This window comes from Diceros bicornis, chromosome 12, assembly GCF_020826845.1.
Source record: "Diceros bicornis minor isolate mBicDic1 chromosome 12, mDicBic1.mat.cur, whole genome shotgun sequence".
Classification (NCBI taxonomy): Eukaryota; Metazoa; Chordata; class Mammalia; order Perissodactyla; family Rhinocerotidae; genus Diceros; species Diceros bicornis.
Window position 1 is genome coordinate 46010028 of NC_080751.1, and position 27614 is coordinate 46037641.

Below are 27614 nucleotides of genomic sequence, written 5' to 3' on the forward strand. Positions count from 1 at the left end.
GCACCAAATCTTAACCACTAGACCACCAGGGCTGGTTACTGTTCTCACAGAGTGACAGCATATAGAGCTAGAAGAGGGATCTTAAACATCATCTAGTTCAGTCTTCTTTATATATATATATATATATATATATATATATATATGATGAAATTAGAACCCAGAAAAGTCACTTGCCTTTGGTTACTTAACTAATTATTAACTGGAACTAGGACCCAAACATCCAGATTCCTGGTCCATGCAATATGCCACACCAAGGCTTTCCTGGAAAAGAACTTCACCAATATGATCCTTTATTCCTACAGGGACCCTCGCACGGAAGTACTTGGGAAACCCTCAGGTCAGATACTACCCATCTAGTCACATACACAAAAGATACATAGAAGTCCCTTTATTCATAAGTAGGAGGGTTCTCTCTTTTGGTCAGTAAAATTTTGTTTGCCTGTGGGATGATGCATTTAGTTTTTCAATGATGGTCAAAGACTTGGAGTACAATATAATTTTCTTATTCCTAAAATGAGATTAAAATCAATTCCTCATTCTTAGATTGTTTGAAAGGCATTTCCAGACACTACTGTCAGAGATAATTTCAGTCATCAGAGTTTTCTCTGGTTTGTTCAGAAGAAATTAACACAAAGCACATCAGGCATACTAACTAAACTCAGTTATGGACTTCAAAGAAAAGGTTTTTTAATGTCTTATTGAAGTGATATAGAAAAGCGCTCAAATCATAAGTGTGCCGCTTGATGAGTCTGTACAAACTGAACAGAGAGCCATGTAACCAACACCCAGAAGCACCCACCTCCATCCACTAACCCCCCAAACCCTCCACTGTATCCTGAGCTCTAATAGGCTTTGTTTGTTTTTGGACTTTTTATGAAAGAAATCACATACAAGACGTATTCTTTTGTGTCTGGCTTCTTTTGCTCAATATTATGTTTCTGAGATTAATCCATATTGTTGCATGTAGTTTAGTTCATTCGCATTCTTATGCAGTATTCCATTGTATAAATAGATAACGATTTTTCCGTTCTACTCTTGCTGGAGATTTAGGTATTTTCCAGGTTTTGCTGATTACGAATGGTGCATGTTTTTTCAAATGGTTTTTGAGAAGAGTCTTTTGGGGGAGAATATGTGAGTTATATTGGGATAAGTAGTTATTAAAAATCTAAGTTTAGGAGTTTTGTCCAGAAAATACATACTAATGTCTCTTCCCAAAACACTGATAAGTAGCATAAATCATCAGTAATCATTTGGAGTGAGTACTGAAATCCTAACAAATTTCTGAGGTTCTTTGTACTGCACTGGACCTTTTCACCTTAGCTGTTATTTTGCTCAGGGCCTGGCCTTTTTATTTGTAGACAGATTAGTACTTTGTTTTTTTCTTTGCCATTATAAGTACTTTAAAGGCAAATTCTTAATTTATTTACTGGTTTGTAAATCACAACCACAACTTGGTATTCTGGTGTTCAATATTATGATTAATTATTATTTGTATTTTTTCATATCTTTGGCAGGTAACATGGGAAAAAAACATCTATTCTGGTTTAAGGCAAAGTGGGGTTTTGCCAAAGTGGTCAGAAATGGGTCTTTAGTAAAAAATTTTATGTTGTCAAAAAACACCCATGTGGGGGCCGGCCCGGTGGCGCAAGCGGTTAAGTGCGCGCGCTCCGCCGCGGCGGCCCGGGGTTCGCTGGTTCGGATCCCGGGCGCGCACCGACGCACTGCTTGGTAAGCCATGCTGTGGCGGCGTCCCATATAAAGTGGAGGAGGATGGGCACGGATGTTAGCCCAGGGCCGTCTTCCTCAGCAAAAAAAAGAGGAGGATTGGCGGATGTTAGCTCAGGGCTGATCTCCTCACAAAAAAAAAAAAAAACAAAAAAAAAAAACACCCATGTGGAGTAGCATCTGAGTTAAGTGTGCATGCATGTGATTATGTGTGTGTTTTCTTTAAAAACTTTTTTTTTCTCCTGTTTGCACCTTCATCCTGTCTCCTTCTGCCTTCAGGTAAAACAAAATCAACATGAAGAGCTACAGAATGTAAGGAAGCACATTCATAATTGTTTCTCAAATCTTGGTTGCTTCCTTTTGCCACATCCTGGTCTTAAAGTTGCAACTAATCCTAGTTTTGATGGGAGATTGAAAGGTGGGAATTCTCATTCTTGCTAAAATCAGAACTTATTTTTTAGAGGCTGAAAGTTTTTAAAAAATACATGGTTCCTTAAATTTTCTGTCTTATCCTGGAGGACATTTTGATGCATTGTTAATGATGTGATTGTAATGCTCTGTGTAGTCTTTCTAGCTTTTCATTGGTTTGTTGCAAACACTAGCATATGGATTAACATATTTTATAATGTGGTCTGTTGCTCAGCACTGATGTCCTAAAAATTCTGAAGCTGAGAACATTTCAGTTTTTCCTCTGATTGCAATCTGCTAAAAAGCTTTACCAATATATTGTGTTGATGTAATCAAATTTAAGTCTCTCTGTTTCAGGAGTGATAGTATAATTTTTTGTGTATGTTGTAGAATTATTTTGAGCATGATGGCAAAAGGCTTGAAGATTGATAAAACTTTTATAGTATGGCTGGAAAAACAAAATCTAGTAGTAAAATCTAATATAATTTCATGAATTGTTTGCCTTTTGAAAAGGATAGTTAATGTGGAATTTGCTTTGGTAGTTCACAATTTGTTTTATTTATTATTTGAACTGAAAGAGTCATTGGGGGATGAGGGAAATGGGGTAGTAGAGTAGGGGGGATTATATTTTTTCCTAGGAGATATGACGTATTTGGATGCGTTTTTTAAAATGAATCTCTTTAAGTAATGGATACTGTGTACTCTTATTTCATGAAACAGAATTTTATGAACTCTTACAATGGGGACTGCTTTACCTTTTTTTTTTTCGACTCATATGTTGCCTAATTTTATGTCCACTAGATATTGATGAAGATTTTAAACGAGAGCTTCGAAATCTGGTTCCATTACTGCTTGCCCCTGAAAATTTGGTAGAAAAAGAGATAAGTGGATCTAAAGTCACTTGTAGAGATCTTGTAGAATACTTTAAGGTAGGAAAACTCTTACATTAAATGATTTTGTCTAAGTTAGAACTATAGCTGACTTAAAACTCATCTTTATGTACAAGAAATTTCTTACCTTTATTTTAAAGTAAAATTTATTTTTCTGGCTTGAATTGGGTGTATCCATATTTAAGGGTATTTAAGATTGTAGCAGACAACTTGTATCTTCTAGATAGTAATTTTATTTATATACAGAATTATCCTACTTTTTCTCCAGCTCTGATATAGAGAGAGGAATCATTCATGATATTATTGTAATACCATCATTTGTGAATGATAATATTGGGAGCATAATTCTGCATCTTGAATTCTCACAAAAGCCTTCTTTCAGATTTCTGAGGACTTGATAAGTGCTGAAAATATCAAAACTCGTTTCTGAGCTCAAGTAAATTATTCATAGATTTTTTTTCTCTGCTCTTCTCTAGTTTTTATAGCTTGCTTGCCAGAGCAAGACCATTGTAGAGGGGTGTATTTATTCGTATATTTATAGAGATGTGGAAGGGAAAATACATTTAACTAAGAGTGTATTTTTGGTCATTTAATGGCCACTTGATCACTTTATTACTATCTTTGTTTAGTTATGAATTAGAGTCAGTAGAAAGTTGACATGAAAGATTCCTATATGGACTTAACTGAAAACTCCCATCTTTCCTTCTTACTCTTAACCCACAAATTAGGTAGTTTTTTTTCTTGAACTGAATTTAAGCTAGTCAAAGTAAAACACTGAGTTAAAATGTTTGCTAACTTATTTATTTGAAACATTAGCAGTAGGGAAGAATTATGGATTTCTTTTCATAAAGTGGATGGCATTTTATATATAACTTTTTTTTTTTTTTTGTGAGGAGGTCAGCCCTGTGCTAACATCTGCCAATCCTCCTCCTTTTTGCTGAGGAAGATTGGCCCTGGGCTAACATCCATGCCCATCTTCCTCCACTTTATATGGGACGCCACCACAGCATGGCTTGCCAAGCAGTGCATCAGTGTGCGCCTGGGATCCGAACTGGCGAACCCCGGGCCGCCGCAGTGGAGCATGCGCACTTAACCACTTGCGCCACTGGGCCGGCCCCTTATATATAACTTTTAAATATGAAATACAACTTTTATGCAAGACGGAATTGTGTTTAGAAACATTTCTCTAGGATATTATTTAGCAACATATGCATTTAATAATGTTGAAAATAAAGTTAACTTTGTTGGAATGAGAGTGTATGATTTTTAAAGCCTAGACTTTCCTTTTAATAATGTGAGTCATTTTATATTTAATGATTTTTCTTTCTTTGGGGATATAGAGCCAAATTGCATAACCTACCAGTATAATGAGTCTTCTGTATTTTTAGGCTTACATTAAAATTTATCAAGGAGAAGAACTTCCACATCCAAAGTCCATGCTTCAGGTAGTGTGTGCGTTGTACATATATTTGTTTATGAAGGAGAAAAAATCTTTGCTTTAGAGATAAATCCTGGAAATGGGGTAGTGCTTCTTTGCATGCAAATAAATTTTAGATATTTAAGGTAACACATGTCATGGGTCCTGAAGTTTTTCTGTTTATGTGATGTTTTTTGTAACTACAGAGTGCTGACCTTGCACACATATAAGCTGCCAGAAATGAGTCCTTGGTACCTTCTTTTCAGTTGCTTGAAAAGTGTAGGACAATTTCTGTTGCAGAAGATAGCTTAATATGGGCCTCTCTGAACCAAGCTTCTTCTGTTCTCTGAGACTTTGACAATGAATGTTGTTTGAAATAAAGCTTATTTTCTCTTGGTATTAATGGTTTAGAGCTGCTTCTAGTGAATATAGGTTTTTCTTTTTTCTTTTCTTTTTTTAAATGTGTTCTTTTGGGACAGTGTTATTTAACCTAGCTCATATTGTGTAAGATTTGCTACTTCGGGCAATTTCTCAGTCTTATAGTGGATTAAACAGTGTTTTCTCATGAAACTCACACAGTAAGCAGTTTTGTGGATTTAAAAATGTCTCTTGTCTAATACCGATTATGAGAGAGAGAACCATATGAATAATTCTTGATTCTTTATATCTGGAGACTTGACATATTTTAGGGTGTATCTTTTTAATTCTCTGTAATTTCCTGAGCATATGGTATTTTCTACAAACCCATTTTAACAGTCCTAAGCAAAGCAGCATCAGGCAGGCAGTCCTATTAGAAGCAATTATATCCTTTATTCTGGTGTTCCCTTCCATTGGAAAGGAAAACTGGAAGTTGACGATATTTTCTGTGGTTCATTCTCAGACTTGTTCATTGTATGTAGTTCATTGTGTTAATGAGAATTTATAGAGTCATCAGGTATTTTTTGCATAAAAATGGTACATTTTATTTTTTTAGGCAACAGCTGAAGCTAATAATCTTGCTGCAGTAGCAGGAGCAAGAGAGATCTATTGCAAAAGTATGGAACAGGTTTGTAACTGAAATTTAAATTTGACATAGAGTGAGGTAGAAGATTTTTATAGTTAAAATAATTGCACTAATTTTTGCTCCTTATGTATTGTTATGTTACATCATTCCCTAATTCCCTTTTATCATCTCTGCTGGAAATAAACTAAGAAAATAATTTGCATGGTTAGAGTACAAGATACAGGTGGTAAGTTATTACATAAACTGTACTGAAATATTTTCTGACATATGATTCAGAGTGCTGCTATTAGTAGCTTCTGATGTAAGTAACGTTAGCTTAAGGCCAATAGCAATTTCTATGCTAAGCTTGCTAACTTGAACCTTAAAGTACCTTTTTTATGTGTTATCTTTTACCCACTGTCTTGCCAGCAGTCTTTTGTACTCTTACGGTGTATTCGTGGGTCAAGTGAGGTCAGGGACAGATTACAGTGTAATTTTTTTTTTGTCTTTACTGGTATTAGTCATGTTTGGAAAATTTATTTGCCTGAGTCAGTTAAACATATAAGAAATAAATAGATTATATGTGAGATGTTATGAGCAAGTTTCAAACTGAACTGTGTAGGTGGTTTGACTTTTTGAGAGTGAAAGCTGTGAGCAAGGAACTTCTTTCAAGTGTGAATTATTTCTAGCATGTAATCTCTCCTACTGTAATCCTCTCTGTACAGGTATGTGGTGGGGACAAGCCTTACATCGCACCCTCAGATCTGGAGCGAAAACACCTGGATCTCAAGGAAGTGGCGATTAAACAGTTCCGTTCAGTAAAAAAAATGGGTGGAGATGAATTCTGCCGTCGTTATCAGGACCAGCTTGAGGCTGAAATTGAAGAAACCTATGCAAACTTTATAAAGCACAATGATGGCAAAAATATCTTCTATGCTGCTCGCACCCCTGCCACACTGTTTGCGGTCATGTTTGCTATGTATATAATCTCAGGACTGACTGGCTTCATTGGCCTAAACTCTATAGCCGTCTTGTGTAACCTTGTCATGGGGTTAGCACTGACATCTCTTTGTACTTGGGCGTATGTTAAATACTCTGGGGAGTTCAGAGAAATTGGAACAATGATTGATCAGATTGCTGAAACACTGTGGGAACAGGTTGGTATCTATCTTTTTATTTTTTGCTTTTTCAATGACTAATCTCCCTGTGATCCCCCCACCCCCCGCATTATTTGCACACCTACTTTTCCTTTATATGAGGAATGTCAAAAGGATGTTTTATGTTTTGTTTGGATGTATAATCTTTATATAAAGTATGAATTGAAGAGTTCTTCTTTTCTTTAGAGTCATAATTATAGTGTGCTTTAGTTGGCTTAAATTTATAATATCCTTTGGATAGATTCTTAGTCATAGGTTTGATTATACCAGACAATGGGCAGGGCCAGACTCTCTAAGGATTTTTTTCTTGGAGAAAAGAAAATACAGTCAATGAAAGTTATGAAGGTAAGGAAAAGAAGTTTGGAAGTGCAATGCTTTAGGAAAGCAAAAGAAGTTTCTTAATAATAATGGCAAGAAGCAATGCATGCTTATATTCCAGGAAAAATATTGAATGGTATTCAGTTCTTCATTGCCTTCTATGAAGATAGTGGTTATTTACTGATGTACTGCAAGGAACAATCCTATAGGGATTTCTTACACCAAAGAAACTTTGACCTCTGTGCTATGGAAATACTAATGAACAAAGCAAAGCTCCACAGAAAACCAACTTCTCTTAATTGTAATCGTTTACCTCAATCAGAATTCAAATCATAATCTATTACCTCAAACCAGAATTCAAAGTCGGACCTGACAAGTATCTACTAAGGAAAGCCATGTTTTATGTTGGCCAACTGTGTGCTAGAATTGCTTGTGTTCAGAAAATACCATTTAAGGATGTTGTCATTAAAATGATCTTTGGGAAATACTTGAGCATCATGTCAAGGACCAGAATGAAAGCTACAGTAGTTACTGATGGACAGTATAATAGGCATTTTCAGATACCATTTCTGGGCTGATAAGTATTGGGCTTATTTGAAGATCTAGGATACGTAGGTCCATGTTGGTTTTGGCTTTAAATTCAAAGGCTGAAGAAGTAAACCGTTTTTTGAAGAAAGTTGATTAGATGTTGACTTTTCTTGTAATAATGTCATTATTATTTTATAAAGTGACCCACTATATTAATTTGGATTTTGTATTTATTTTTTAAAGAAATGCTCTATTCAGATCTGATTTGGAACCTTGTATTTGGATATTTGTTAAATTTAAATTTTTATCTCAAAAAAATCTCGCTGTTTGTATGCCTTTGATATCTTCTAGTAGAAGATGGATTAAAAGCTTTTACAACCTGACTTTTTAAGAAAATAGTACCTACTTTAAAATTTTGGACCATTACTAATTTTCTGCAACATGAATTTCAATAATTGTACAATGTCTTCTTTTGAAAACCAGTCATCTCCTATACAGCATTGCTTCTAGGATTTTAGAGGTGCCATTATTACAAAACAATTAAATGGCAGAATCTAAAGTGTAAAATTATTTTCAGTATAGTTGAGGCAAGGTGAGTGATAGTCAGAGAAGATCTGTGCTGTGTCAACAAACCTTTTCTAAATTTTTTTGCGTTTCTCTTTTTTTTTGCTTCAGAGGAGTCCCAGGAAGGTGAGAAACCTACAAAGTCTCAAATTCTTGTAGTCTTAAACTCTTTAACTTCAAGGCACTCTGAGTCATTCTCCTAACCAATCAACTCCATGTTTTAGGTGTTTTCCAAACTGTTTGAAGTTACTAGACGTCGAATGGTTCATCGTGCTCTTTCATCAGCACAGCGACAGAGACTGTCATCCAACAATAACAAGAAGAAAAATTAGACAGTATTTTTAACTTTTTTCTCTATCTGAAGTGTTCACACTTATACATGTAGGACAGTAAGCAGGACCGTCTGGGCCGGTCTGCATAAATGCTGTATACATACCAGATTTGATGCTGCATATAGGGTATGGAATTGCACATCCATCTCATAGGAATTGTAAATGGTTTGAATAGGAGGGAAGTAATTTTTGTTGCGTTATAAAATGTCTAACTGCATTATTTGTAGCATCATAACTTTTTTTGGGAGAAGCATCTTTTTATTTCCCACATTCCTGGTTATTTTCTTCATTGCTTTGAATTGAATTTTTATATCTATTTTTATATGTAACTCTTTTTTTACCTCATGTTTTTATTTGTTTTGCACATTTCTCATACCACAGGTATTGAAGCCCTTGGGTGATAATTTGATGGAGGAAAACATAAGGCAGTCTGTAACAAACTCTATCAAAGCAGGCCTGACTGACCAGGTGTCTCATCATGCCAGATTAAAGACAGACTGACAGTTCATCTCCTCATGGACTCCACTCTCCCTTTTTTCATGCTTGCTGTACAATGAGAACTCAAATAAAATAAACCAAAGTTTACAATCAACTGTAGAAGTAGTTTAGTATAACTGGCTTCACAGATGGCTGCCACAGAGTGTGAAAATTGTTTGTTGGTTTTAAGCATTCTGTTCATGGCTCCTAAGACATGGAGATTGGCTGAGGAGCGTTACTTTATCATGCACATTTGTGCCGTGTTTAATTCTTTTTTTTTTTCTTTTTACTTAATCTTATGTCAGTGAAATTTGTCTTATGTAAAAGGATATTTCAGGGAAATATTTTAAGAAATCTATTTAGAGTCTCTTTAACACAGTGTCCCATTGAAATTTTAATTTTTAGAGAAGCTATGAATCACTGTATCAAGAATCAGATTGGAGTGACAATAAAGCCTTTATTGAGCCACTACATGAAGAGTATATATTGCTCTACTGCCTTCAATACCAGTATTACATAAATGCATGTATCAGAGACTTCACAGAAATTACATGACAACTGTCGTAGCTAAGAAAGTGATTCTGAGATGTACATTTGTCTTGCCTTTTTCAATTTATAAATCTGCCCTAAAAGGAGATGCATATCTGGGAAACTGAACTGTTTTTATGCAGTTTAGCCTTCATGTACATAAAATATGCCATTAATTTTATTGGGGGAGAAATTCCATCCAAAAATGTTGCCTACAGCTATGAGTTAAGAGTGTCTGTACATTGTGTAGCTTTTATTTTCTAAAATCACAGATAGGGCATGTATATGAATTATAAATATATAAATACAATTTTGTATTAAAAGTTTTGTAGTTTATGGCAAAATCTGGTTCTGTGGTAGGCTAATAAGTACAGTCCCTGTGAAGGAATGTTTGTGGCTCATGTCAGTGTGTGAATGCATAGACAATTTGAAGATTTTGATATATTTGTGATATTTATCTCCTTGAGCACTGCAGTCTCACCCCCCAAGGGAATTCAATGGGAATGTTTATCGTGACTTTGTCTTCTGTTGCATTTTAAAGTTATTTCCTGTAATTTATTTTCAGTACATAATTAAAAATTTGTTGTATATATAAAATGAAACTTGTGATTTTTTTTTAAGGAATTCAAGTATGTATTCCATTGCATAAACCATATTTGTTTATACTGAAAAGAGCATGAGCAGGAAACACCCAAGTGTGGGCTCTAAGGTGTTGTACCTCGAAGCTAAGCCTGTGAAAAGTTATTTTTCTGTGTCTGTCTCTGTTAGGAGAAAATTTGTTGTGATCAGCCTAGGTGTAGCTGGGGATTTATTAATTTCTTTTCTCTCTCTCTCTTTTTTTTTTTTTTTATGGTATATGTAAAGCTAACATTTTTGAAATACTTTTGTAGCTTTCTTTATGAACACCTATTAAAGCACCTAGTTTGGTTTTTAAGTGAAGAAAATTCAGATGTTGAGTTGCATGCCTGAAAGCTCTAAATTTACTTTAGTTGATATATTCCCTCTTCCCCCTTTCAAATCTTGTTTTTATATGCATTGTGTTTGTTTCCATCTGTGTTAAATTGCTACCAACTCATCTGTTCTTAAACATAAAGAATCCACCTGAAAAGTGTGTCTCTTTGTTTCTTCTACCACCTTGTTTTATGAATGCTGTGGACTGTTTTTATGAATGAAAAAATAAAAAGTTTGTTGTATAATAGTAGTTCTTCTGAAATTAAAGACACATAGCTTAATTTTTTTTTTTTTAAATGAAAGGCTTTTGAAATCTAGACCATTGGATTTCTTAGAATTTCTTGTTGGGAAGTTTTCCCCAAAGAAGATATTCTATGAAGGATTCCAGGAAAGCACTTTGGTTTCATCAGGAAGACTCTGAACATTGTTAAGCAAGAAGTAATAAAAGGGATTAAAGACAAACTCAAAACTGTTGACTAAAATAACTTTGGTGTTACTGTATTTTCTGTGGTATAGTTTTTTTAGTAATCTGTAGTACAAGATAGGTTTTTTTTTTAAAGAAATGCTTAATGATAAATGATTTACTAATTAAGACAATTAACTTTTGTGTAGGGGGCAATCATTTGTGACCCTTCTATTGAGTATGCTTTATGTATTTCTCATGAAGATAACCTCGTCATCCTTGCTTCACCGAACATATTGTATTTGTAGAATTGAATAGCAGTATTTAATTCTTGAGTGTTATTTTTTCAGAGAACTCTGAGCTGGGCTTGCTGTAGTCATTTTACTTCCAGAATTGGGCAGCCTTGGCATTTCACCCTTGCTGTAGGTAGGAGTGCTGTTGGTATTAGTTAAATTGTTTCATTATGTGACTAAAATAAAAATTCTGGTCATAACTTGGTTAAGAACCTATTAAAAATATACCATAAATTTTCAGAAAACACTGATGTTGCTGTTAGTGGTCTATATAAGTATTCAAAACGGCCTTTCAGAAAGTCTTTTTAAACAGTTGCTTAGCCTTTTAACTTGAGAATTGGCTTTTTGATTAGCTGCTTATCCGCTGGGGTGGGTTGCTTGGGTGTGTTATACATACTTTTAGGCATCAGCAGTCTTAATCATGACCTGAACTTCCCATACTTTGACCAGAATTAATCTGTGCACCTAAGTGATTTTCCATTTGTGTCCTGGTTGTGGAGTGATGATGAAAATCAGCTTGGAGAGCTGGCGGCCGTCTTCTCACTTGGCCAGAGTTTACTAATCTCACTGGGTTTAGTAATCAAATGACTGTATTACTTAGATTCAATCTGGAGCCTGTGTCATAGAACTTAACTTTGGGGAATCTTCCAGTTGGCTGCTGGGCAAACAAAGCTAAATTAGGGTTATCCCAAGCAGGACAGAGAATTACCACCTTCTCTACCTAAGTCTTATGTCAGATCCTAGGAATTTCTCCTCTCCTTCAGAATTGCAGTTTGCTGGAGTTTAGGCTGAGGAATTGATCTACCGTTGACATACTTCAGTGCAGTACAACTCCTATTATGTTCTTTTAGGTTTGTGACTTTTGAGGCTCTTCAGAGCCAAAGCTAGCGGTTGACCAGGTCAAAGGAACCTATAGATATGTATAAGACGGCTTAGGAGAGGGGATCACAGCCTTTGTATAGCTCAGTGAAGCACTTGGACGTATATTAACACTTTTCACGCTCACAACAGTCCTGTGAGATAGGTAGGAAACCACTTGATGAAAAAAGATGTCTCAAGTATCTCAGGCTTGCAAACCCAGGACTCTACTACACACCTCCAGAGGTCTGAATCGGTATGAAGTTTGAGAGACAGATGAGTAATGTCCCTAACTCAAGATGAAACCTCTGTGTCGGCTGCGTTCTGAAAAGCACTAAAAGGTGGAGAAAAGATTTTGTTAATACTGAAACAAGGTGAAAATCACCCATAATATTACATTTAAAAAAAATCATGAAACAAGAAGTGAAAATTTTCCTGTCCTTTTGATTGTGTACCTTAGAGGTAAACATTATTTGGTGTGTGTGCTATTGAAATCTTTCCTGTGCTTATTGACACGTCTATATGCTTGAAACATACTCTTGATTTTTATTTTATACAAAAATAGAATTCCCCTGTATGTGATTTTTTTTTTTTTTTCACAGAACATGGGCATTTTCCTAGGCTGTTAAGTAATTCTTTAATGTTCAAATGGTTGCTTTGATGATTCTGAGGGTAGATGAGGTTTTGAGGAGAGAACACTAGACTTTGGATTGCTGCTAACAGTTTTCTTAATGTTATGACAGTTTTCCCCCTACTATAGGATCGGTGAGAAAATCAAATAACAACATGTGAAGAATGCTTGGGAAGCAGGTACAGGAATAGAAAATTTGTGCTGTCACTTTTGCTTGTCTTAAGGCTCCATCTATTTGGCCAATAGTCCGATGACTACTTTCTGAAGCTTGTCCATAACTATTTTTTTGAAGGGGGTCATTTGGACTGTTATTTAAGAATTTTTTTAAATTTTCTGAGAAATAAGTTTATATGGTAAACAACGAAGTCATTCTGGAGGTAAATGGATCTATAGCCACTGACAGAGTAAGAAAAAAGAGGTCGTGTAAAATAGCATAGTTTGGACTTGCCAGTCACAAAACATGAATACTATCTAAAAACTTGTGTAACCCAGAACTGGAAGAATACTTAAATTTCAGTTTCAGGAAAAGGAGATGGACCTTGGAGTTAAAATGGAGCTTTGATTCCAGCGTCACCACTTCCAACCTTTGTGAACTTGGATAAGCGCTTACGTTAATAGCTGAGCCTCAGCATCTGCATCTGTAAAATGGAGATAATATTTGCCTCTTGGAGTTGTCAGGAGGATGAGATGACAATGTATATCAAAATCCTGGTTGACATTCTTTTGAATTCCTTTTATGGGGATGATATTTGTGGAAAATACATTTATCTTCCAAATCATACCTACTTTTAATTTTACACTCTCTGCTTCCTGAAGAGAATAAACATGATGAATCTTGCAGAGTGGTGGTCATCGCTATTTTGTCTATGGAAAAAAGCAACATCAGTAAGTTCTTTTCCTTGACTGGATTAGACTCCTTGGAAAGAAACCATATTTTATGCGTTTTTTAATCTTGCACATTATCTGGTATTTTTGTGCGTGGTAAATGCTCAGAGTTTTTAACATGGGCAGGACTAGTAAGCTTTGTCCCCTTCACTCACCTTTCTTACTCATGTATATAAACCATCTACTATGGGTGAGCTAGGTAGTTACTTGGCAATTGTGGGCTCCTAAATTATCAGTGGTTGCATTTTCTCCCTCTGGCCTCAAAATGCTAAGGAACATGATCATTAAAAAATATCTGGTAAAATAACTTTGGGGTAGGGCGAGGGTAGGCTACCCTATGGATTTGGATTATCTTGAGAATTGGAGTATACCCATTTGATCTGATACAGCTTCTTAATTAGTTCTTTTGCTCATAAGTTCTTCCAGAATTGGGTTTACAGGGCTCTGTAGTGAGGAGATAAGAGTTCTTACAGCCATCACGTATCTCTTAAGAATGTTAACGTTACTTAGATCAGAGAGGAGAAAGCAGTTTAATCCACCCTTCCTGGTTGGATTAAAGGTTTTACAGGAGGCAAAAACCCCAAACTAACACATTTAGCATCTAAACTACTGCCAATGCTGGTGCAATAACCTTGGGGTGAGTATTTTTACTTCCATTTCGATAGAGGAGTCGTCTGAAGCTCAGGCGTCCTTCATGTTTACCAAAGGGAGTGCACTCCAGGATTGGAAGCCAGGTCTACTGGCTTTAGAGTCCAGATAATAGCCGTGTACTGCCCACCCTGTTGCTGTGAAGACTAAATAGTCCTACACAGGCAAAGGAAAAAAGAGGGAAAGAGAGGTCAGCATCAAGGAGGAAGGCAGCAGTGGTCCAGTTTGAGCTCCAGTGTAGGGTGGTTGAAGGGCAGAAATGGATGTAGTGTTGGGAGATGAAGTTGTGAAGACAGCTGGGTCCGATTGTGTGGTGCCTTACAGACCATGTAGAGGGACTTGGCGTTCAGATGTTAAGGATACATGAATGATTCTTAGAAAAAGAAAAATGGAAGAGAACTGTTAAGTAGCAGTTTTAATAGTCTAAGGATAGTTTCTCAAAGTACAGCTTTGTTTACTTTTTAATCAGAATCACCTGGAGTGCTTGTAAATGCACATTCCTGGGCCCCACCCACACTGTATAATGAATTTAAATCTATGTTTCTAATAGGCCTCTCAGATAATTCTGATGCATGCCAAAGCTTAAGATCCGGTATTAGAGAAGAGTAGGATTATGGATTTCTCCTGCTGTTTTTATATCTTTCTGACTAGGGAAGCTTTCTGCACAGAGCTGAAATTATGTTCTTGTATTATGTTGTTTTCCTGTCAGGGAAGGAGGTAGATCCTATGTTGGGAAGGACAGATGTTGACAATAGATTGAAAGTATACTCTTGCATATTAAAGTGAATATTGTCTTTCCCAAATTACAGACCCATCCTTTTTTTTTTAATTGAGGTAACTTTGGTTATAACAGAAATTTAAGGTGTGCATCACCATGTTTCAACTTATGTATACACTACATTGTGTTCACCACCAAAAGTCTAGTTTCTATCCTTCCCCGTTCAAATATCCCTCTTTACTCCTTTCGCCCTTCCCCCATCCCCCTTCCCCTCTGGTCACCACCAGTCTGTTCCTGTACCTAGGTGTGTGTGTGTATTATCTTCCACGCATGAGTGAAATAAGTTATTTTTCTTTCTCCATACAGATGCATTCTTAACCTTAGACATTCTTTCAAAACTGCTGCTCTGCTTCACAAGCTTTGGACTGGTTCTCTCCTTTAAAATACTTTCCTTGAGGAACAAACTAGTTTTAGGCACAGCTGATCATTGCAATCATTTCATTAGGGAAATGTTTAGGAATGATATGAGACTTTTCATAGTGTTCCTTGTTCTTTCATCCACCTTTGAATGCAGAGAGAAGAACTTCAGGGCTAAATTATAGAATGTCTCTTTAAATCAGCAGAGCTTATACCTCCTATCAAAGTATAATCTTCAAAAAGTCAAACATGACTGTTATACAAATCAAATTTATTCATCTCCTTAATGAGGAAACCACTAACGTGGCAAAGCTAGTTCAAAGCAGCATTGGAGGAGCAGGAGTTATGTAGTCCACCAGGAAGGGTGTTTTGAAATGAGTGATCTGAGTCCTCCATAGTAAACAGCAAAGTCAAACATATCTAGATCAGTGAGCGTCAGACTTTTGGTCTCAGATGCCCTTTATACTCTTAAAAACTGAGGACCCCAAATGGTCTATCAATATTTACCTTATTAGAAATTAAAACGTTTATTAATTTTTAAAAAGCCCATTATATGTTAATATTTTTTATGAAAAATAATTTCAGATATAAATATTTTGAGGAAAGGCATTGTTTTACACTTTTGCAAATGGAACACTTAATTGGCTTATCAGAAAACAGCTGGATTCTCATTATCAGCTTCTGCCTTCATATATTGCAATATGTGGTTTTGGTTGAAATATATGAAGAAAATCTGGCGTCCCTGGAAATGGAGGATCTTACAGGATTCCAAAAGTGTCTTGGGAACCCCCAGTGGTCCTTGGATTACACTTTGAGAAACACTGCCCTACATTAAGAAATGTCCCTGGCAGGCATGTTAAGCAATGTCCTGGTATGACTTTGAAAGGATATGTTGTACTGTCTTTTGCTTCATTTCCAAGTTTTGGATAATTTTTGTTAGTACTGTACTTCAAAGCCCCTGTCATGCTCCTGTCACCAGAAGCAGATTAGGTCAGACAAACCCATTTCCACTAGTAAACAGTGGGAATTGGGACTGTTTTATAAACCCCTTTCTTTAAAATAAGCAATCTCCCAAACAAAAAAGTCTTTTCTTCCCTCAATATAGAATGTGTGCAAGAAATTTGAAAAGTATAAAAACAATCACCTTTGATTCTTGGAACTTGTCAAAGATAAACGCTACCTTTTTTTTTTTTCTTCTAGTCTGTTATCTGTTAGTGTGTAAAAAAGTAATATTTGAGTTTGATACCATGCTGTACATAATGTTTTTTTATCCTGCCTTTTTCATGACAGTACATCATATTCTAAGTTGTTTAATGGTTGCATTTTATTTTGTTATAATTTATCTAGTTTCATAATGCATATTTGACATTTCCATTTTTGGTGTGTTAATAATACAGCAACAGAGAACCTTGCACCTACATCAGCGTGCACATCTCTGGTAATAACCAGGAGATAGGATAAACTAGAAGGAGAATCGTGGTCCTCTAGAAGTCTTGTACCAATTTACAGCTTCTACAGCAGTGCTTGAGAGTACTGTCCCACCACCAATGCTTCTAGGACCAACCCATCAGGCCTCACAACTCCTTTCGCCCATTTAGCATCAGAAAACTAAGCCATTTATCCCCATCCTGCTTCAGATATCACTTAATCTGGTGGTTCTCAACTCTGCCTGTGTATCATTTCAGCACCCTGGCCCGACCCTGGAGATTCTGGTTCAGGGGGTCTGGCCCAAGTCTCAGTGTTCTAAGAGTTCCCCAGGTGATTCTATTGCGCAGCTAGGACTGAGAACCACTACCTCCTCTAACCCCATCTTCAACCCTTGGCTGCCCTCCCACACCTCCCTCTGTGCTCTCTATAATCCATTGTTATTAGCAAACTTGCTTAAAAGCTTTATCTCGATCTGTTTTCTCTTCATTTCTCACCTTGACTGAAACCTGGTTTTCTCTTCCACTCCCCAGGTAGAATGTCCCCCCTGCAGTCCCCACAAGGCTGGTTTTCTTCCACACCCTGTGTTCTTCAGATCCTACAGGAAGGTTAGATGTCTTCATGTTCCATTGCTGATTTAAAACCTTTTTTCTATTAAACAACAAATAAACAAAACAGCTTCTTTAGAGTCATCAGCACCCCCAGCTTACTGTGGGCAATCTACTGACCTCCCTGCCACTCCCCCCACCTCCTCCATTAATAACCATAGCACCTGGCTTACAGTCTGCTTGCTCCTTCTCTAGTCATTCTTGGCAACCTTAACTGACACAAATGACCCTCCCATACCTTGATGTTTTTCAGCTCCAATGATATCTTCTTCCAGTCCCTCTCTACCCATCCTAAGTCATACCCCCGTAACATATACCTATACTGCCTCCGTAATCTAGACTTTTGACGGCTATCACTCCTATCCTTTCAGCTCATTTACTCCAGTATTCCCTTTCAAACAACTCTCTAATCTCACTAAAACCTCATCCTTTGTCCCTGCTGCTTTTAATCCGTGTCCTGTCATCTCACTTCTTACTCAGCTTAGATGCAGTGGTCCAGTGCTACAACCACTCTTTATACATATCCTCGGCCCCTTTGTGGTACCCACTGGCAAAACTTCAACTCTGTTTATAAACCTAACTCTCTGATTACCTGCACCTATACTCTAGCTCTCAATATTGTTGGAGGAAATAACAGAATCTGGCTGACTGAAGGATCTTAAATTGCATTACCACAAAGGTGAAATAGATAGTCAGCCCTGCCAAACAACTGTACCACACTTCTCTGGTAAATGGAGGGGCTATTTCACACCTTCTTGCTCATCAGATTATTAAAATCCTTTGCCTGCTCTAATTCTGCCCTGATGACTTCACCTTATATCTCATAGAAAACATGCATGCAATAAGACAAAAATTATTTATCGTGCCACTGTTGTTTTACCAGTGCAACTCCAAATGTGCCCACGTGATTCTGCATTCTTCTCAGTTGCAATGGATAGTGTCCCTGTTCATATTCAAGGTCTACTCCTCCATGTGTGCTCTGGAATCATCTTCTTGAGGACTTTACTCCTGCAAATACCCTTTTTCTCTGCATCCCTCTGCATCATTCAATTCCCTTCTACTGGATCATTTCTTTTGGCTTACAGACCTTTCTTAATATCACCTTCAAACAAACAAAAACCTTCCCATCGCCTGTCCATTCCCTTCCAGCTACAGTTCTATTTCTTCCTTTCACAAAATTTCACAAAAATTTCTGCAAGTTTTATATGTACACACACTGCCTCTATTTTCTCACCTGAACCCACTCCAATCTGGCTTCTCTCCACCACTTTATAGAAACAGTTCTTAGTAGGGTCACAAGAGACCTCTAGCTTCAAAATTAAAGGTCAGTCTAGTATCTTCCTCAGTCTCTCACAGCATTTGATATAGTTGACCACACCCTCACTGAAACACTTAGGATTTATTCTCTTACCTCACTGGTCTTTCTCTCCTACTCAGTGTCCTTTGTTGGATCCCATAAACACCACCTTTACGCTGATGACTGTTAAATGTATGTCTCCCACCCAGACTTGTGTGTCTATGCGATATCTCCATTTGTATGTCCGTTTCAAACTTATGCCAGAACAGAGCTACTGATTCTCACCCAGTCCCAATTCGGTACACTCACAAGCTTTCTCTGTCTCAGTCAGAAATCTCAGAAAGAAATCGATTCTACTCTTTCTGTCATACCTACATTCAACCTATCACTAAGCCCATGGGTTCTATTTCAGAACATAGCCCGAATCTGACTCCTCACTAGCTCCCCTGCTACAACTCTGGTCATACACTATCATCTCTCAGCAGACCAAACTGGTCGGCTTACCCTCCTACAGTCTGTTCTCCCCAAAGTGGCCAGAATGCTCTTACTCTAAAGAGTAAAGCAGATAATATGTCTTTGCTGCTTCAAATTCTCCAGTGATTTTCCCTTGCTACCAGAATAAAACTCAGACTCCTCACCACGGCCCTTGCATATCTTTATGATCTCATCTTCCATTTCTCTCATCCACTGTGCTCGAGCCACACTGACCCTGCCCTTAAACACACTGAGCCCATATCAGGACTTCCATGCTCATTGTTTATGCTGCTAGGAACATTCTTTCACCAGATCTTTCTTTTCATCATTCAGATCTCAAATGTTACCTCCACACAGAGACCTCTCCTAACCACCCTCATTAAAGCAGCTCTCACTGTTACTGAGTGGCTCTGTTGCATTACCCTATTTAGCATTTTCTTATCAGAAGTGTTATTTATTTGCTTACATATTATTATATATTTTCTTATATGTTGATTTCTAAAGAGCAGGGATTCTCTTTGTTTACTGTCATGTTTCTAGCTCTTAGAACAGTGCCTGGCAGAGGCAGAACATGATACTACTAACTACCTGCATTGTCAGAACTGTAACACTCCTTTTTTTTTTTTTTTTTTTTTTTTTTTTTGTGAGGAGATCAGCCCTGAGCTAACATCTGCCAATCCTCCTCCGTTTTTGCTGAGGAAGACGGCCCTGGGCTAACATCGGTGCCTATCTTCCTCCACTTTATATGGGACACCGCCACAGCATGGCTTACCAAGCAGTGCGTCGGTGCGCGCCCGGGATCCGAACCAGCGAACCCCGGGCCGCCGCAGCGGAGCGCGCGCACTTAACCGCTTGCGCCACCGGGCCGGCCCCATGTAACACTCCTTTTAAACATATATTTCAGCTGTTTGATAGAGCTATTGGATGAAACAATAGGATATCTCTCTGCCACAGAACATAGATATGTAAACATTCATGTCACAAACTTGGAGGGGCCTTGAGAAGTAAATGAATAATTAATATTGAAAAGAACAGTCTTACATCAACTATACTTAACTAAAAATATTTGGCAGATATCCTCCAATGTTTAAAAAGATAATATCCATACATTAAGTGAAATTCTCCCAAATCTTTTAAGGACAATATAGGTAGAGTAGTGGAGAAGAGTGGGTGAAGCAGAAGCTTGAGGGAGGAGAAAGAAATTAAGGAAGCAGAACTCAGGTAAGCTTCCATTGGTTTGCCTCCAGTGGTATTTCCTATGGAAGTTGACTCTTGGGTGTCTGCAAATAGCCGTAATGTTGAGTAAATGTCAGAATCTCATCTCTGGGCTGTTTGTAGTGTTATTGTGTGTATACCGTGGACTGTGTTTTTCCTGATTGAGGATGTGTGGTGTCAAGTATAGATCAAATGAAGACTTAATGATAAGGTCCTTAATGGGATGTTTAAAGACATGATTATGAAGATTTTCAAATGTAAAAGTAGAATAGTATAATGAACTGCCATGTACTCATCACCAAGCTTAAATAATTATCAGCTCATAGCCAATCTTATTTTATCTATACACTCCCATTCCTCTTCCGCCCCCCAACTTGATTATTTTAAAGGAAATCTCAGATATTATTTCTTTTTCTTTCTTTTTTGTGAGGAAGATCAGCCCTGAGCTAACATCCGATGCCAATCCTCCTCTTTTTGCTGAGGAAGATTGGCCCTGGGCTAACATCTGCGCCCATCTTTCTCTACTTTATGTGGGACGCCGCCACAGCATGGCTTGGCAAGCAGTGTGTTGGTGCGTGCCCAGGATCCAAACTTGCGAACCCCAGGCCGCCAGAGCGGAGTGCGTGCACTTAACCGCTTGCGCCACCCGGCTGGCCCCTCAGATATTATTTCAGTCATAAATACCTCAGTATGTATCCCTAAAACATCAGGATTCTTATTTTGAGTAACCACAATACTCTTATCACACCTAAAAGAATAAAATATTACTCAATATCAAATAGCCACTCAGCATTCAAATTTCCCCCGTTGTCTCATAAATATCTTCATATAGCCGAAGTCCCTGACCATCCACTACAAGAAGTTGAACTTATTTTTCATGGGCATTGCCCCTGTTGTGTGGCACAACTCTAGACATCACTGATTTCCTCAAAAATGAAGGGTGATCTATTTACTTTACCTCTTAATCCTTGAAGAATTGCAAATCTAAAATGAGTCACTCTAGGTTTTATCATTCAGGGCATTTTTAGTATCAACAAGTGAAAGAACCCTTGTTATACCTTCCCTTCTCACCCCGAAAACAAAATTGCATTTCAGAATTAATAATTTTTTATTCTTCATATAGTTGTAATTATAAATGTAAGAACCCAAGGAAACATGATGCTGTTGGCTCAGTAACATCCTGCTTTGATCTCACTTCCTGCCCAGGCAGAATTTTACGAGATGAATCCAGAAAGTGAACTTGGAAGGGCTGAGAAAGAAGGCTGTAGTAGTCGTCATAGTAGTAGAAGTGCAGTTGAAGAAGCAATATTCATCCATGCATCTGATAATTTAATTTGTTCATCCCACAAATATGTATTGGGTACCATATATCAGATCCAGGTATAGGCATGAGGGAAATGCCAATGAACAAAAGAGACAAAAACGTCAGCCTTTACAGGGAAGTCGGACAATAATAAATGTAATGAAGTAAATTATATGGTTTGTTAGAGTGCGATAAGAGCCATAGAAAAGAAATGGATCAGGATGAGGAGTGTTGGGGGTGGGGAGGTTTACTATTTTAAGCGGGAGGGTGAGGGTAGGCTTCATTGAGAAGGTGCCATTTGAGCAAAGACTTGGAGGAGATGAGGGAAGGAGCTATGCAGATATTTTGGAGAAGAATATTCTAGAGAAAAGGAACAGGTTGTGCTAAGGCCTGAGGAATGCGTTGAGTATCACATGATAGGGATAGTAAGAAGGCAAGTATGCCTGAGGTCAGTGACGTGGTTAGCGGCCAGGTCACGTAGGTCTTGTAGGCTGTTGAAAGGAATTTTTAGTAGAAGGAAAACTGGGAACTATTAGGGCATTTTGAGCAGAAGGGTGATAGGAACTGAGTTACGTTTTGACTGGGTCATTTTAGTTATTGTGATGAGAATAGATTTTAGCGGGGTGGGCAGGGTAGAAAAAAGATAAATTAGGAGGTGATTAGAAATAATCCAGGTGAGAGGTGATGATGACCCTGAGTCAGATGGTAAGAAATAGATTTGGGATATATTTTGATGAAATAATAAGCCATGATGCAAGTACTTGCTAGATATAAGGCACTTTGCATTATTTCTAGTCTTTACAACAGTGCTTGAAAGTTTTCAAGGATGAAAATCCTGAGGCAAAGCAAGTTGCCCATAGGCACATAGCTACTAAATTTTTCTATACTAATCAGACTTCTAAGTTCTAACAACAGAATCCTCTCTAGCAAATTTAAGTAGGGAGGGATTCACAAAGGCTATTAGAAATTTGCAGAATTTTTGGAGAAGCTAGGCTGAGCTTCTGGGAACAACTCCTAGAGCCACACCTCAGACGTGACCATGTACTGGAGCTGCAGCCATAACATATAGACTAGCTGTGGGTGGTGCAGACAGTCACCGTCACCACTGACTTCATAACCAGGCTGCCTTTGCTGCCCTGGCCCCGCAAAATAGCTGCCCTGGACCTTGTCTGTTTTCTCAGAAAATTCACTTCCAAAATAAAGTCCAGCATGTACACGTCTGATTAGTAGAATCCAATACACCTGTTGTATTAATTTCAAAATTTCAATGTACTTAAAAAAAAGTTCATTATTCTATATGTGGGAGGTAGGGTTTATACTTGAGGAATCATCAAAGTGAGGAAAGGGTGTTTGAAAGATTGGAATAGGGACAAATGTTCACTTCAGTTCACCTTCTGGCTACTAAACACCAACATACATCCTTCTTTCATCCTTAAATCTCCAACCTGCCTAACACAACGCAACTATCCCTTATACAAAATGTGCTACTCTCTCCTCAAAAGGGGAAGCTTCAAATCTCAATTTGTTACATTCAGCTCTAAATTCAGGATTTTGCTTTGATGTTCATTCTTCTAATTTAAACACAATCTTATCTTCATACCCTGTAAACTATGGATAAAGTGTAGGACGAATCAACAGAGACTATATAGAACAGTTGGGGAGAGGAGAGGGGGGAGAAAAAGAGAATTAGCATACATACTTATATACATAACTCACCAGGGAAAGAGAAAAATAAGGCTATCATTTATGTTTACCCATTCCATGTTCCCTTTCCCCTCAGCCACAACTTTGTCTGGCTTTACCTGGTGGAGTGACCCAAACCTTTATTCCTGAGGGATTTGAGAACCCCCTACTTCTCTAGGGTTGCTCTAGTCCTCTGTTAACTTTCACCATTAAATAGGGAAGTACAAGGAGGATCCTTTGGTTTCCGAACATTCCTGCCTGCCTGTCTCACGTAGCACCAATCCTATCTTCTTTTTTTTTTTTTTTTTTTTTTGTGAGGAGATCAGCCCTGAGCTAACATCCGCCAATCCTCCTCTCTTTTTTTTTTGCTGAGGAAGACGGCCCTGGGCTAACATCTGTGCCTATCTTCCTCCACTTTATATGGGACGCCGCCACAGCATGGCTTACCAAGCAGTGCGTCGGTGCGCGCCCGGGATCCGAACCAGCGAACCCCGGGCCGCCGCAGCGGAGCGCGCGCACTTAACCGCTTGCGCCACCGGGCCGGCCCCCAATCCTATCTTCTTAATACCCAGGATCAATTCCCTCAGCTGAAATGGTAAACACTCCCCCACCCCCGCTTTATTTGCTTGCTTAGTGGTATGGTATAAGGACCCTGAAATGGCCAAGGGGCAGTCTCAACCGGTAGAAACATTCCCTTGATGGAAACATTTCTCTTTTGGACATTTTCTATATGACATCCATTGACACTTAATTATATTCCCTTTAGAATTGTTCTGTATGTACTTATATTTTGACTCCTCAGTGAAGTCTAAGTTTCTCCAGGGTAGGTACATAGGTATCTCAAATGTTGAAATCTTAGCCCTAACGTGACTTCTTTCGTATTCAATAAATCCACCCCCAACTACAGATGACACCTATCCCATCCTTGCCTTCACTAATCCTTGAGAGATGTACAGATAATTGGGGGTAAGGGGGGGAGGAGCTGGTAACAGCAGGAGCTCTGGAGAAAGATAACACACAAAACTTGATGATCTCTCAACTAGTTCTGCCATCTTGGAGACAATCGTATGGTTTTTTTAACCTCATGGCTTTTAGATCCGAAGCTCTCAAAGATTTATTTCTTGGCAGTAACATTTAGAGAATCTACCTTTATCCTTAAGTCTGAAAATTCCAGTTTTATTATTTTGTTTAGCCCAGTGGAATTATTAGGGGATATCAGGCATGCTCAATTGCCACCAATTTATTTCAAACACCCATGAACAGAGAATTGCAAAACATTTCTCCTGTTTTTTTCTTCCGCCTATACACTGTTGGTATTATGCCTGCGCAAACAGAGTATGTAAACACATTTTACTTACTTGTACGTTCACTCATTCGGCACATATGTATCGAGTGCCTGCTATATTCCAACTATGCGACATGCTGGGGACACAGTGGTGAACCACAGGTGCAGTCCCTTTTGCCGTAGCCTTCATGTTCTAGCAGGGGATGCTAGTACACGCCAAATTTGGCTCTATCTCCTGCTGCCAAATTAGGAAGTCCTGTCATTTACCTAGAATTCAGCAGGGGGCAGATGAAGTCCATCTTTCAAAGTAGTTTATGGGAGTCTAGCATTCCAGCTGTAGTGGATTAAAATTCTTACTTCAGCTTTTGAAGGAAACTGGAATTTGGTTTTGCATCTTGGTCATTGCCTATCTGACTTCAGGTCCTTCTGGTATCAAATCTGGGAAAAAAACAAATCACAGATACATTTTATTTTTCAGAGGAAATATTTTTCTGGAATAGTTGTGAGGGAAGCTTGCTAAGTTAAGGAATTCTACTCTGAATGCTTTCAAAAATAAAGACTAATCAATGGAGTTATTATTTTTATTGAATGTTTTCTATAAATCTGAATTTTCATTTAAGTATTTGTTTAAATTGAACTGTAGCTGCATTTTTATTGTTGCCGAGAGGATGAGTGAAGAGACTATCATTCTCATTAGCCACTCTTGTTCCTATTTCAGCACAGGAGCCCCTCCTGCATCCTCAGCCTTTGAGAATGAATAAGCTGCAATTTTAGAAATGCAGAGAAAGCAAATGCATGTGTGTGAATATGTATGTGTGTGCATGTGTGTGTTTCACATATTATGGTCACAAGAATGGTATCAGAGGGGCAGGAGACAGGAAAGGACCAGGGATGTGGGGTGTTGCATTTTGGGCAAAGAGAACATTCTAATTTGGGACTTTTTAATGCTATGTTAGATTTGCTGGGTGCTTTAAAGCAATCAGTATTCACTTGATAGATGAAGTTAGATATTGGAATTTCCTTTGAAAAGGAAGATCTGAGTTAGAGAGAGCAGTCACCTGAGCAGACACCTTTTGCAGCCAGGACCTTACTGGATCTTTTGTTAATCTAAGGTCTCCCTGGCCCTCCTGTTCTATTCTTCTCTATGGGACAAACACAGGAAAATTGTACCAGCTCTCTCCGGCTAAGGCTCCCTAGAGAGCTAGTTGGTGAGTAGACATGGAAGGCGAGGGGGATAAGTCAATTTCTGGTGAAGCTGAGAGCCAATCACAGCTTCTTATTCTGTTGAATTACTGATGTTCCATACTAGATAGCAGGTTCTGTGGGACAGGGTCATGTTCAGCTTGCTCACCATTGACTTTCCTGTGCCCATGACATTTTTCATATACCAATGGTTTAGGAGCACAAATAACAGTCTTCCCATTGACGTCATTAAAAAAAGACTAAAGAGATTAAGAAACGTGGATAATCCCAGGCATGAGTTGTTTGGAAATTGTGTGTGTGTGTGTGGTTTTTCCATCATCATCTCCTGTTCCACCTGTCAATATGAGGAAGGGCAGAGGTGATAAGCAGGAATAGCAGGAACTCTGAAATGCCTTCAAACTTACCATCCAATATTGTAAATTCTTTGAATTAGAAGGGTCTACCCTGCCCCATCCATCCAACTGAGGAATTCCATAATGTTCCTAAAGGGAAGTCATCCATATTTCGTAATACTTGCCAAATCTTGAGGCAGCTATTCCATTACTAGACCACTCTTGCCTCTTGTTCTTTCTTTCTTTTCTTTTCGTGGGGGCAGATGTTTAAAATATATAGAAAAAGACAGGAAATAATGTAACGACAATCATACGCTCACTACCTGAGGATTAACAAGTGCTAATGTTTTGTCCTGTTTGCCTTAGCTATCTGTTGTTGGGAAATAATTCTCCATGGCTCTCTCACGTTTTTGTACCTTTGTGAGTTAACTACTGACCGCTCCCTGTTCTGGACTCTCTTTTCAAGGATGTTTGTATAGTAAACAACGGGGGGAGGATAGCGATAATGGTTCCCTTCAGAGTAAAGCGTGGGTTTCTTACAACATTGGAGATAGTGTGTCTCGCTCTTAAGTAAAGAGCAGACATGCTTAATGCCAGTTATAAAATGATCACATTCCTTAAACTTAGGTTTCCTCTCCTGTAATCCAATCACTGCATGTGCAGGTGCCATCTGGTCCCCTTCACATTGCCCTATGGGAACTGGGGCTTAGGAAATGGGCACAAAGATGCTTATTTCTCACTACTGCTATTGCTGTGAGTAATAAATTGTCTTTTGTCTCTGATCCAGGGGTTTTGTGCCAGCATCCATTAAACTGTGGCAGGTTATTGTTTAAATATCTTAGGCCATAGAAAAAGGTGGAAAAAGCTTCCAAGTTATATTAATATTAAAACTTGATAAAGATAAATAAAGTAGACAATTTCACTTATGAATTAGAAGCTAAAATACTAAACAAAAATTAGTAAGCAAAATTCAGGAGAAAGTGATGAAAAGGATGAAAGGCAATTAAGTCAAGTTTATTTCAGGTATGTAAAGGTAGTTTAAAATTTGGAAATTATCAAAAAAATTTACTCTGTTAGATTAAAAGAGAAAAAACTGTATTATTACAGCAGTAGATGGTAAAAGGTATTTGATAAAATCTAGCAACAATTACTAATAAAAACTACATATAAAATAGGGGTAGAATAAAACTTTTTAAACATAATAATAATTATATAAAATTATGAAATACTGAAGCCATTTTAAAATCGGGAACAAATAGCATTGACTGCTATTACCATTTTTTAGTACTGTTTCAGAAGTTTTAAATAACGCAACAGGACAATAAAATCTGTAAAATGTTGGAGAAAAACCAAACAATTTATCACTTTTTTTTTGCAGAAATATAAATATATGTTAGAATTAAGTGACTTTAAGAACCTACTAGAATGAAGAGGAGAATTTGGGAAGAAGGCTGAATACAATAAACATAAAAAAGTCAATAGCTTTTCTCTAAATGGGCGTATCCAATTAGAAATAAAAATAAAAATAAATCCTATTCTTGATAGAAACAAAAAATACAGAATACTTAGGAATGAATCTAATGAGATGGATAAAAGACATACATAAAAGAAACAATAAAATTGTGTTAAAGGGTGTAGGGCAAGATCGAATAAACCGAG

General features: G+C 37.7%; 1 protein-coding gene across 4 annotated transcripts in view; it reads left to right on the forward strand.

Annotated features, from left to right (window-relative positions):
- Nucleotides 1–9269, forward strand: part of ATL2 (atlastin GTPase 2) — a 65208-nt gene extending 55939 nt beyond the window's left edge. For 3 of the 4 annotated variants that reach the window (XM_058551403.1, XM_058551406.1, XM_058551405.1), the window contains exons 8-13: nt 2005–2143; nt 2935–3062; nt 4412–4468; nt 5414–5485; nt 6148–6579; nt 8703–9269. In XM_058551403.1, coding sequence (XP_058407386.1) covers nt 2005–2143; nt 2935–3062; nt 4412–4468; nt 5414–5485; nt 6148–6579; nt 8703–8822 — 948 coding nt within the window. In that variant the 3' untranslated portion in view covers nt 8823–9269. The other variant, XM_058551404.1, reaches the window with a different exon arrangement.
- The last annotated feature ends 18345 nt before the right edge of the window (nt 9270–27614 follow it).